At 58.3% G+C, this 12,770-nt stretch overlaps 1 protein-coding gene across 2 annotated transcripts in view; it reads left to right on the top strand.

Annotated features, from left to right (window-relative positions):
* The window catches only part of ZBTB16 (zinc finger and BTB domain containing 16), a 186,452-nt gene that overhangs the window by 165,477 nt on the left and 8,205 nt on the right, over positions 1-12,770 (top strand). For both annotated transcript variants that reach the window (XM_054724758.1, XM_008150146.3), the window contains one exon: positions 8,826-8,996. In XM_054724758.1, the coding sequence (XP_054580733.1) occupies positions 8,826-8,996 (171 nt within the window). The remainder of the gene's footprint in view (positions 1-8,825; positions 8,997-12,770) is intronic.

The following is a 12,770-nucleotide window of genomic DNA, read 5'->3' as shown; positions in this document are numbered from 1 at the left end:
TTTATTTTTCCAGTGAAGGAAACACAGGCTCAGAGAGGTTTAGTAACCTGCCCAAGAATGCACAGCAAGCTAGTCACTGAGCCAGGACTCGAAGGCAGGTCTCCAGCTGAAGACTCCAGTGCTTTCCACTCTTCTCACCCCTTCAGCTGGAGCCTGTAGTGAAAGGTCACGGGGAAGGACGGGGAAGAGGACAGCAGCGGGATGACTTTCCTCGCTGACTTTCACCTGCCAGACGGACTGCCCACCTCACACTCAGGGTTCTTTGCCCAGAAGCCTGGGGGCCAGATGAGTCTGAGACCGAGGGACCCCAGTTCCTTACAGTCCGGCTGTGGGCCTCCACCCTCCGCAGGCGGAGCTGGGCACACACCAGGGAGGGGCACTGAGGAGGAACCCACTGTAGCTCTGTTTGCTCCTCCCCACCCCCCTCCCCCAAATGAGGGAAGCAGAGCCCATTGGCTTGGGAACCCAGAGAGTAGACTGGTCTCTCTCCTCTGAACTTGATTCCCGCAGAGCAAGCAGCGTAGAGACCCTGAGGAAGGTAGTTCTCCTCTCCATCTTGGGAGGAGAAGTGGGTCCCCCAATATAGCAGGATGCCCACCCCCCAGCCGTCTTCTCCCAGACTGGCCTCGGCTCAAAGGCACCGACCCCTCCGCACAGGGAGTTACCTGAGAGCGGCAGCTGTGGCAGGTCCCCCAGGTTAGGTGACTGCGGGCGCCCTCTGCTCCAGGACCTGCTGAAGTTGGTCCAGTTTTTCAACCGGGGGCCAATTAGTTTCACAAGTGGGGGCCCCGTGGTGCCAGGGCACATTTGTTCCGGGCCTGCGCACTGGCTGGGCCCCATTGTCCTGCCTCCCAACCCCAGTGGGCCCATTGTCCTCATCCCCAGCGGGTGCTGCGTGCCGCTGATTTATCCAGGCGGGCGTCCTGCGGGCTCCTGGCCGCGCCGCCACAGCTGGCGGAGGTGCTTAAGGCCTGGGACCTCGTGACCTTTGCCCCAGTCCTGCTGTCATTTTGAAAGTTACAGACCATAGGCCTGCATACTTCTCCGGATTTACTTCCCACCCCGGCCCCTCCAACACACGCACACGTACACACACACACACACACACACACACACACACACATGCACGCGCATGCGCGCACTCCCTTTCCTTCCTTGTTCTTGTAGTAGAAATTTGGATTCATTCTAGAATGTGTCCGGAAGGGGCTGTGGGAGGTGCCAAGAGGGGCTAGTCTCTCCTCATGTGGAGGACCTGCTGCTCCCCTCGGGGCTGGGGGGGGGGGGGGGGCTCCCACCCTCCATTTCTTAATCCTCACCCAGACAGAGTAGGAGGAACAAGGAGTTTGTCCCATCAGTGAGGCCTGCCGGGAGCCAGGCCAGGGCGTGGCATCTCCCAATTGAACTTGCCCTCGGCCCCTTTGCGGCCAGCGGTGCCTGCACCCTGAGCAAGGTGTCCTGGCTGGAAGTGGGTGGAGATGGCCTTGAACCAGGCAGCAGAGCCTAGACCTGGCTCCATCTTCACCGTTGACTCTCTCTTGCGAACCAAACTCCACTTTCCCTCCTTTCACCTCCTTTGCTTTACTCCCACCCCATTCCTTGTCCCCTCCCCCAGTTTCTGCCCCTCCTGGCTGGCTTGTTGGAGTGATTGACAAAATTAGCAAATCCATTCATGTTATTTTATTGTGCAGGCCTCAATAAATCCCGCGTGTCCGGGCGCACCGTAATGAGCTGGCGAGCTGACAGATTTGTTTACTGTAGCTGGAGGTGCCGAGTAATGAAAGTGCTGGGGCCTGCAGCTCGCCGCTGAACAAACGCAGTCTCTGGGAGCCAGTGCTAGCTGCTGCCTGAGGATGAGCCCACATTCCCTAGAGACTGAGGGGTGTGTGTGCATGCACGGGTGTGTGTGCATGCCTGCCTACATGCCTACATGTGTGTGCTTTGAGACGTAATCATACATCCCTCCATGGCTTAGTATTAAAACAAATTTGAATCAGCTGCTCCAACTCCTCCCCTTTTGGGCTGTTCGTTAAGAGTTCTCTGCTTAGGAAACCATAACATTCCCACCCCCTCTCCCTTGAGGAACTAGAAGGTTATGTACATGTATAGGGTGCCTTCCAAGATTCCAAGCAGATAGAATGAAAGGAGAAAGGGGGAGGGAGGGTTGGGTAAAGAGACTGGCATCGACAAGGCTGGAATTGTCAAGAAGGACAAATGTTCAGGTTTTTAGCTCTTGGCTTGGTTTGGAAAGATGTAACTGAGCACGTGGTTGAGCGTGCCCGCAGCCCTGGCCAGTGTGGCTCCGTTGGTTGGTGTCACCCTGTACACCGAAAGGTCTCGGGTTCCATTCCCGGTCAGGGGCACACCCGTACTGCAGGTGTGAGCCCAGGTCAGGGTGGGTGTGGGAAAGTGCCCAGCAGTACGTGACAGTGTGCAGGAGACACGCACCCGCGCACAGGCTTACAGCTAAGCTGGTGGGAGGCAAGCTCCCAAGGTGTTTGCTCGGCCTCTCTGCCCCTCCCGGGAGGGAGGCGGTGGGCAGTAAAGGAGACAGCGGGATTGGCTCGAACTCCAGCAGCCGTCACTCCAGGGGTCGGTGGGAGGACACCTTCTTGGGCTGGGCAGTCTGGGCCCTCGCTGCACGCAGCTAGCTGGCTGAGGACGCGCAGGAGCGTGTCCCAGATGGTCCTGCAGCTTACGCCCCAGAGGAAACCAGAGGGGGCGCTCTTGGCCCTTTCTCCGTAGTCCCTACGTGATGGCACAGGGGAGCCAAAAGCAGCAGGCGCCTCTGCCCGCGTCATGGGCTGGGTGTTTGGTTCCTTTTGTCTCCTCCCTGCCGCCCTCCCCGCCCCGCCCCCCACCCCCACCACACACACCGCTAGTCCTCCCCATCCTCTTGAGATGCAGACAGAGCCTCCCTGCCTTCAGTGTGAGTCAGCCCCAGGCTGCTTGTCTGTGTCTGTCTCTTTCCCCCGCACAGTGGACATGCCTCTGTCTTGACTTCATCTTTAACAACAGTGCGGGAAGCGGGGGCAATGTGAATCGAGGCTTTCACAACACCCCTAAATTTGATACTTTCTTCCTCTGGGAGAAGAAGCTCCTGGGGTGGCAGGGAAGCAGCTCTTCCTTTGGTGGGGGTGGTCGGGGGTCGGATGTGGAAGCCCATCGTGGTCCATGTGCATGGACACGCACACGCTCCGGCACACGCTCCGGCATACGCACACGCCGCTGTCACTGCCAGCTTACCAAAAAAAGCCGGAGTATATTTAGATTCCTCTGCTCTTTTGATTAAGAAACTGCTTATAGCTGGAGGTAATAAGAGCCTTGCTGAAGGTGAGGCACCTGAGCCTCTCCCCAGCTGTGTGCCTCTGCTCCCGCTCCTTCCTTCCTGGGAGAGAGCTAATTGGTATGGAAATCGTACAGGTGTATAAACACGAGGGTGTTTGTGTCTCACAATTTCAGACCCAGGCGTCACCTGGGTGAAGTAAGCACCCTGGGTCTATGTCACCCCTCCTCCTCCTGTTCCACCCTGGCCTTGGCTTTCTCCCATCTTTTTGCTAAAATTAAACTCGTTTTAAATTGCGAGTCTGTGAGCCGTACACGCCGTGCAGCCAACGCTGGCTGTGCTTGCTGCCCGTGGAGGTGGAGCTGGAACTGAAGCAAACGGGGCGGGCGTTGGCCGGACCCTGCCCACCTCCCCTAGAGCCCCCCTGATTCAGCCTGCCTCACCCATTCCCTCTTCCTCGTCCTACTTCCCTCCTGGCAGACAGCCTTGGAGTCCCGGCAGGAAGTGCTATGGTTTGACCTGGTAAATGGTTTCCTTGGGCCGAGGCGAACTCGCGTATCTGATTTACATGGAAATTTACAGATTGATGGGAAACAACCCATTTCTAGGATTGGCGGGCTCAGAAGCGCCCGTCAGTTGCCTCGTCACAGCACGGTGTGGGTGGTGCTGGAGAGGGCAGGCGAGTTATGAACGCTGTTTCCTCAGCCAGGATGGGAGGCCCAGCAGCAGCCGCACGGAGCCAGGGAGGGCCGCCCCTGGGCCGGAACCAGGGGCTTCTCACTGCCTTCCTGTGTGATGTGTAAAACCCATCCTCTGTGGTCTGAGCAGTAGAGTCAGACGGGGAGCCAGAACTGGGGCGTCCTACCCACACAGACATGAGGGGCCCACAGAGGTCAGTCAGCGCCTGTGGGTCGATTTGCATTACTCACTTCAAGGAGGGTCTGGCGGGAAGCTCTCGGCAGCGGGTCTGCACTTGCCCCAGCTCTAGCCGCTGCCTCTGTGCCATGCTTCCCGCCCGTCCCTCTGCCCTTTGTGATTGCCCACAGCTCCTCACTCTGTACTGCTCCTGGCACGCAGTGAGTGCCCGCTCCCTGCCAGGCCCTGTGCTCTGTAAAGATAAAGAGAATAGTTCATGCTTTAGAGGGCTTACAATCCAGCAGGCAGAGCCTCATGTCAGAAATAAATGCGACCCGGGGTTTTTACGTGCTGTAAGCGCCAGGGCTCAGAGGAAGATGTTCTTGGCACCGAGTCCTGAATGGTGCCGCTCAGCCAAGATGCCTTCTGCAGGGTCAGCTTCCTGGAAGAAGCGGCCCGGAGTCGATAAAGCAACTTGGGCTTGTGTGTTGTGCAGGCTGCCGTGAGCCGTGGCCAGGTGGTCCGCGGCCTGAGGACGCCGGGCTGAGGGGGCGGCAGCTGGAATCCAGCCCGCTTTGCTCGCGGAGCTGTGCGCCCAGGCGAGCGAGGATCCGTGTCTGCCCAGAGCAAGAGACACAATTTGCTAATTCAGACAGAGGCGTCGTCCGGGCTGGCACCGGCTGCCACCACTTTATAGCTGTAAAGCTTTTTCACACGGGCATCTCATTGGATGCTCTCAACAACCACAGGCAGTAGGGCAAGGGGATGGGCACACTCTGGCCCAGAGGAGTGCAGTGACTTGCTGAGGGTACGGGGCAAGGATGTGACAGAGCCAGGAGGCCCGTGCCCCCTTTGTCTCCCGCGTGGACCGGAGCCGTATTCTGACGCTGCCCCCTCCAACCACCCCTCCCCCCCGCCCCGTACATCCCACTGCAGCTAATGAATTGCTAATATAATTTTCTAGATAATTTTATTTTCATAGTCCCACATTTCAATGTGTTTCCAAAAGCCAGCATTTATTTGCCTAATCTCCCAGTGTAATAGAATCTGCCCTGACTCATCATACATGCGGACAATCAGCTAGGCAGAAACTATAGCAAATTGGTTAATATCTCGGATCTGGTCTCGATTTTTAACTTGCTGCCCCGACAGCTTTCCTGGTGTCTCCTCCACATCTCCCCTGCCCTTTCCTTTTTTCTTTTAAAATATTTTTTCATTCTTTCAGCTGTTGGTGTCCAGACACAAGGCTGGGGAGAGTGGACGTGGGGCCTGAGAGCCTCCTGGTCTGTGTCTCTGGGCCGAGAGCAGTGTGTCAGTGGCCAGAGGGAGCCCCGCGCCTTGCTGGATGTCCCAGGAAGGTTGCGGGGAGGGGGGCCTGGGAGGGACTCTGCTGCGTTTTCTTCCTGGGTGGCGGCTGCCTAATGTTAAACCTGTGACCACGGTGCTTCCTGACTTGAGCCCGGGCCCCAGGTCCTGCCATGCCACCTCCTGGGTGTCATTCTTCCACTCCTGTCCTTGCAGCCCCTGCCCTGGTCTGGTTCCCACCCTTCTCTAGTGGGGTCACAAAAGCATCAGCTCTCTCCCTGCCTCCAGCCACCTGCCTCTGCTGTTGGTCCCCAGGCTGCCCCCGGGGTAATTGCCCTCACCTACTAGAAGGATCATGCCAGCACCCCCAGCCTTCGCGGCACTGCGTCGCCTCAGAATGAAGTCTAATCTGTCCCACCCCCAGTACGGCCCTGTGCCATCAGGCCCCGGAACCTTCCCTGCTTTTCTCTCCCGGGGCCTGTCCTCTGTCCCCGCCTGCTCTGAGATTTGCTTGTGGTGTTCCTTAGCCCGAGTCCCGTGCCCCACCTCCAGTCCTCACTTCTCAGTACTCTTCATTGTTCAGAGCCATTGAGAACGTCTCTCAGATCGTCTCAAAGCCTCGTTCTCTAGTTGATCTCAGCATCTCCCTGGTCACAGTGTCTACGCCTGGGAGCATTCTCTGTCCGCTTGGTGGACCCCAGGCGGGTTCAGACCTCCCGAGAAGGAGGGGTGGCATCGTGGGGCAGCTTCCCAGGCCGCGGGAAGGCCGAAGGGGCAGAGTGCTGCGTGCCAGGTGGTGCCCGCCCTCGGAGCTCCTCTGAGCCCGGCTTTAGGCTCAGGGTGTCCCACTGGGAATGTCCTCGTGTTCCCTCTGACCCAGGCTCCTCCACCCTGGCGATTCCAGGGGCTGCCTGAGGGAAAACCTGGGCATGGCTCACCCCGCAGGCTGGCTCCACCTTAACTGACTTGAAGCAGTTGTTTGACATCTGGTTTAATCGGGTTCTCTGTGGGCAACGTTGGGGGCAGAGGGGCTGCTGGTGTTGGGGCCTCGGGATGAAGCAGCCAGGGCTGCTGTGTCACAGGACATGTGGATGGACCCCACTCCTGGGTGCACTGGCCAGGATGGACTGGACCCTGGGGACCCAGCGCTGGTCCGCTTCTGCATGGACAGCCCTCCCCCTGGTGCGCCCCCTCCATCAGGGAGCTGAGTGCCCCTGCCTCTCGGATCTGGCTGCTGCCGGGGTTCGGAAGCCTTCAGAGAGCCATGCCCGTGACTCGGCCCCAGCCACCCCTCCCGCCCAGGTCCTGAGCATTGCTGGGCGCATGGAGCTCCTGGACCCGCGGCTGGCGCTGGCTGCTGCTGGTGTTGCTTTGTCTTCCCGGAGAAGCCCAGGCAGACAGGTGGCAGCCCCAGAGGTAGACATGGGCCCAGCCCTGTGGTTTCTGACACCAGACAGACCTCGGCATTTTTAAACCTCAGCTCTACCTCTTGCTCACTGTGTGTCTTTAGGCAAGTTATTTCGTCTCTGTTTTCCCATTTGTGAAAAGGGATGCGAATGCCTGCCGTGGAGAGCAGCGCGTGTTAATGAGACGATGCACAGATAAAGCGCCTTGCTCAGTGCCCGATCAGTTCCCTGCCCTCTGCTCGTTGAGGCCGGGAGCAAGTCCCTGCCCTTGGGTGCTGTCGCCCTGCTCAGCCTGGCCTGGTCCTGGGTGCAGGCAGCGCAGCATGACTTGAGCATGGCTGCAGGTGCCTGTCTCTGAGTGTCTACACCGGCGGCTGTGAGGGGTGGAGGACTATGGGGAGTGAGAGGTCTTGCCTTCCCACTAATCCATCCCCAAACCAGCCACGAATGGGACTGAGGCAAGAACAGACCTCCTGCTTGCCGTTCCCATTGGTGGACCAGAGAGGCAGCCAAGGCTCTTTATGCGACCCTTCCCCACCCCACTTCCCACCAGGAGCCCCGATTCCACACTGAGCAGGCCCCTGGCAGCCAACGCTCTGCCCCTTCCTCCCCTGGGGCTGGGCGGACAGATGCCAGGCCTGCCCACCTTTTCCGCTCTATCCCTCACACGGGGCTGGGCACGGGGGATACTGCCCAGATGCCAGCAGAGGGAGGCGAGCAGATGGGCTTGCTGGGGGGGCTCATGTGCTTATGGAAACAGAATCCAAAATGGTGGGCAACGAGCCACCAGTTAGGACCCGGACGGGGGTCGTAGCTTCCTCAGGGGCTGCTGCGCCCGGAGAGGCCGTGGCTCAGAGCAGCCCTGGGCAGGGGCTCAGACACACAGGAAGTGGCGGCCAGTCTTGGAGGGCACCGTGGGTGCCTACCTAGCTGTGCCCCGGGTCGGCACAGGATGGCTGGACTGGGTTAAATGAACATCTCATGTTCCTCGTTAGCTTAAATCCTTTGAAAATTGCCCTTTGGTCTTGGGATGAAACCTAAAGCTCTTAATACGGTTTTCAAGACCCCACACGGCCTGGCCCTGCCTGCTGCTCCGGCTCCCTCCCCTGTCCCTGCCTCCCAGCTGCCCCGTTCTTCTGCCTGGTCCTCCGGCCTGCGTGCTTCTCTCCAGCCTGGAGTGTTCACAGCTACTGTTCCGTCCTCCGGGAATGGTCTCCGCCCTCCCCGTGTGCCGGGTAGCATCTGTGATGAGAGCAGGGCCTTGTATCCTTTCCCACGGTGACAGCCCCAGTGCCAAAAAGAGGGTCCTGCTTGCAGACGACACTGAAATAGTCTTTGTTGAGCAAATGGACCCTTGAGATACGTGCTTTAACGACTGGAGCGTCGGGTCTGTAGAAGCAGCATCGGAAGGGGACCCCCGCCCGGCGCCGGGCGCACCGGCTCCGCTGCTCAGGAACTCCATGGAACCTGGGCAAGCGCTTCGCTCTCGCTTTCCTCATCTGGAGGGTGAGGACGGAGCGCCTACGGTTTGGTGATGTGATTTTAAGTTAGTTACAGCTGAACAATGGCTGGCAGATGTTATCGCCATTATTGTTATCCTCACAGAGGCCACCTGACATCCCACCTCCTGCCCCAGACTCCGCAAAGGCCCTCGGATGGATGTGGTTTTAGTGCCGTGCCTTCGACAGCACTGCGTACAGCTGCCGACTCCCGTTTGCTACTGTGACGTGTTTTATCACTGCTTCCCTTTCTCCACTAGACTTCGGGTTTCGTGGTACCGGGCGGTACCATGGTCCCCCTGGATCGCATACTGGGTGCTCCGTCCACATTGGTTGTCCTGGGCCGCCTCTGGGTTCGCCCCGAGAGTGGGAGCTTGAGGGCACCAGTCCTGATGCGGGCCCTTGCGCTAGCCCGGATGGGTAAAGAATGGCCTGCGTTCCAGCTTCCTGAGGCTCTCCCGGCTCTGTCTCCCGCAGGCACAGACATGGCTGTCTTCTGTCTGCTGTGCGGGAAGCGTTTCCAGGCGCAGAGCGCCCTCCAGCAGCACATGGAGGTCCACGCGGGCGTGCGCAGCTACATCTGCAGCGAGTGCAACCGCACCTTCCCCAGCCACACCGCCCTCAAGCGCCACCTGCGCTCACACACAGGTAGGCCAGCGCGTGATGGGCGGGTCAGGGTCTCTGGGAACCAGCGTCTGGATTTACCTCCAAACACACAAAGTGGGGGTGCTGGGCAGAATTAGCCCTCGGCTCTTGGCTCAAGGATTGGGCGGCGCAGGTAAATGTTGATGGTTCTCCCATCCACCTTGGGGAACTGGAGTTCTCCATCTCTCTTTGCTCAACAGGAGGGGTGCTCATGAGAGATGCAGTCTTGGGTCCCCCTCTCAGGAACTTGGATTTGTTGCATATGGTCTGAGATGCAAGACTTCAACGTTGTTAATAAATATTCCCAAGGGATTCTGAGGCAGGTGGACCCAAACACATTTGGAGAAAAACCTACCTGCTTGGTCTCTGGTTCTCTCTACCACACACCCCTCCGCTCTCCCTGGCCCCCACCCCATGGACACATGTTCCCCAGTCAGCCTTGGGCTCCGAGGGGAATGTTGCAGAAGTGGTCCCAATTGCTCCACAATAACAGAAGCCATTTCTATCCGGGGCCTTCACCTTGCTTAGGGGAGTGAACGATGAGCCATGACATGTCTCTGCTTAGCCGGTTCCAGACGCCAGCGAGGCTAGACCAGGTGCCACCACACTGTAGGTTTGGGGGTGGCACGCTCGGTCCCTGAGGGTCAGGAGCATCTGCTTCCTTGCAACCGGCCCGGATCCCATCGTAAGGGGATGGATGACCTAAATCCTTTCCTTTCTCTAAGACAAAATCGGGTCCCTGCTGACTGTCCTGGATAAAGGACTGCCCACGCCTCTGCTGGGTGTGTTCTGTGCTGGGTTTGGGATGAGAGGGCGGGGCCAGGGCGACAGGCAGGCGGGCTCTCTGTCTGGTTTGTGACAGGGTGTACGTTCCTGCCTGTTGGACAGGGCACAGAAACTGTGTACAGACAGGTGGTTGGGCACTTTCTCTCCTCACCCCCGAGTCTTGTCACAGCTCCGGGACTCCGTGTGCAGCCCAGGCCTTCCACGGGTGACAGGCTCAGCGGAGCAAGGGAGGGGCTTTCTTTACCGTGGACTGAGGAGCCTGTCCTGCCAGCCGTGGGCGTGCTCACCGAAGAGCCTGCCTGGGCTCTCGCTTCTGGATGCCACTCTGTTCAGGGGAGCATGTGGCCCGAGCATCACCACATTTGCCGAGAACGCTTTAGAATTGCTGGCACGGGGCAGGGGAGGGCCCAGAGAGCGGGGCCTGGCGAGAAGGGCTCGGGCGGAAGGAATGCCGGCAGGACTGTCTCTGCAGCGCCTCGTAAGCATCCCTCGCAGGTCCACGCACCTTCCCGTCAACACCACCCCCACTGTGGTCCCGTGTTCAGCCTTCTCCAAGATGGCCAGTCACCTTCAGCCACGAGCCTCCTGGGACTGAAGGACCCAGCCCCGCTAGGTCTACCCGGGTTACGCCCTGCTCGGCTCAGGCCCCTTCAGAGAGCTCGGCTGTCAGCTGTCGCAGGCGTCTGTGTCGTTGGGGGCTCAGACCTGTGGGGAGGAGGCATCGTTGGGGAGAAGCGCTTGCTTAATCTCGGAAGCATGGCCCATGAGCCCCGCCTGTGCACACGCACAGACTCAGTGATGGCCACCAGCGAGGCCCGGTACACACAGCCACACACAGGCGGAGCACGCCCCACACAATGCCTCATTAATATTCCGTTGTTCTTGGCCCATTTGCTGCTGGGGCCTGGTGTTTAGCATCCGCAGCTGTGTTTGGTAAGTTAGTCCAGCCGCGCTCTTGGCATTGATGGATCCCTGATTCACGCGGCTCGTCATATAATAAGCTCTCAGCTGTGCTGCGTGGAGGGGCCCGAGGAGCCGATGGGCTGGGGCTGGGATGGGGAGGATGACGCCGGGCCTGCCGGTGCCGGGGAAACCGCAGGTGAGGACAGGCCGCGGGGGTCACAGGTGCACTGGGCAGGCCGGAGAGGGCCCTAATTAGTCTCATTTGTCCTGTACTTAATGTCAAGCTCATTAAAGAGGCTACAGAGTTAATCAACATATACCACAGATTGGATTTGGAGTTGTGCAGCCAGTTTTGTGTACATTACGGCAACACTGACACAATTAACTCTCAGGGTAAGGATTTTGGACCAGGTCCAGGCCATGTGTCCAAAGGTGTGTGTGTGTGTGTGTGTGTGTGTGTGTGTGTGTGTGTCTTCTAAGTTTTTCATATTCTTTTCCCTGGCTGCCTCTGGAGATTTCCTATTTAAGCTTATTTAACATGTGATCCACTTCATAATTAAATTCATAAAAATCTGATCAAACAAGCCTCTCTCTCTTCGCCCTGTGTCTTTAAACGCGTAGGGCCCCCCGGCAGGGGAAGGCGCAGACGCTGGCTTCCCAGCCGGGTGGCTGTGGTGTACGTTTTAATTACCAGCTCTGGCTGAAGTCTCCCGTGGCCCTGGCTTTATTTATTTATTTATATCTTGATGAGGATTCTGAATCCTTGATTAAAGTCGTAATCATTGCGGATTCGGTAAGGAGGGGCAGTTGGATGTCAGACGGGCTGTGTGTGCAGCGTCTGCACAGAAAGTGGCACGCGGGCACTGACTGACCTCACCCAGCTAAGGAGGCCCAGGGTCTGGGTGGGCGGGCCCTCCCCTTGGGTCAGATGGGGCTGGCGGCTGGCGGCTGGCGGCTGGCGGCAGGCAGGTGCTGAGAACCCCCCAGGTCTGCGTGTGCGAGCCTCACTGGACCTGCCCGCTCGGGCTTTTCCAATCCGACTCCTCGGTGGAGTTGCTCCCCCCCCCCCCCCCGCACCCCTCTATGCCCTGGGGGCTTCTTGCAAATCTTTCACCCATGAGAGAGCCCGCCAGTGGGCAGACCCCAGCATCCACTCCCCATAGAGCCTTAAAAAACCCTCCAGAGCCATCAGAAGCGATGAGAATTTATGTGGGTACAGGGGCCAGCATTCAAGACGGGGGAGCTTGGGGTAGCGGCCGGAGGAGGGGAGAGAGGGAAGAGAGTAAAATATAATTTTAAAGAGGAAGTGAAGGCACAGGCATGCGAGTCTATAACGAGAGGGACAATTTATGCCCAGGCACGCACGCAGTTTGACATGGGGATAATGAAAAAACGTAGGTCATTGTGGATGACTTAAACCTTCAGCAGCTGAAGAAAATGTATGAAATGCAGAGGACATTACACGGTTGGCAGCCCCGCACATCTGCAGGGGGACAAGTGAAATACAGTGGGCCATTCTTTACCATAAACTGTGGTTGTGGGAGATGCAGCCCAGAGAAATTGTAATTACAGTGACAAGACGAATCAGCGATATTTAAATATTCATGAACAAAGTCTGGGGTGATCAATCTATCTTTATTGTCTGTGCCTTCGCTCCTGTAATAAATAAGTAGCTGAAGTCTTCACCTTGCAGCCCCAGAGCCCCCACTTCAGGTACAAAACGAAAAGTCGTTAACCCCCACAACCCCACCCCAACCTCTCACCTTCCAGGGGACCCTGGGGTGCACAGAAAGGAAGCTGTGGGCGTGGACTCCAGGCGAGGAGAAGCAGTTCTCCCCGCGGTTCCTGCGCCCAGCGTTTCCGAGGGCCCACTCTGGGGCGTCCTCAGAGGCGTCCTGAGGCTCCAGGGTGAACGGAGCTCCCCTTTACCTGGACGCGCTTCCATTTAGAAGCCTGGTGGGCCTGACGGGGGGTCAGTACAGCCGGTCAGTCAGCAATCTGAGATGTCCCATGTCCAGACTAAAACAGACCAGAATCTGACCCCTGACGCAGCTACTTACCAGCTCTTTGACCTTGAGGACCATGCTT

The sequence above is a fragment of the Eptesicus fuscus genome, chromosome 13 (assembly GCF_027574615.1).
Source record: "Eptesicus fuscus isolate TK198812 chromosome 13, DD_ASM_mEF_20220401, whole genome shotgun sequence".
NCBI classification, from domain to species: Eukaryota; Metazoa; Chordata; class Mammalia; order Chiroptera; family Vespertilionidae; genus Eptesicus; species Eptesicus fuscus.
The sequence above is the reverse complement of the archived record's forward strand: the minus strand, read 5'-3'. Positions and strand labels throughout refer to the sequence as shown.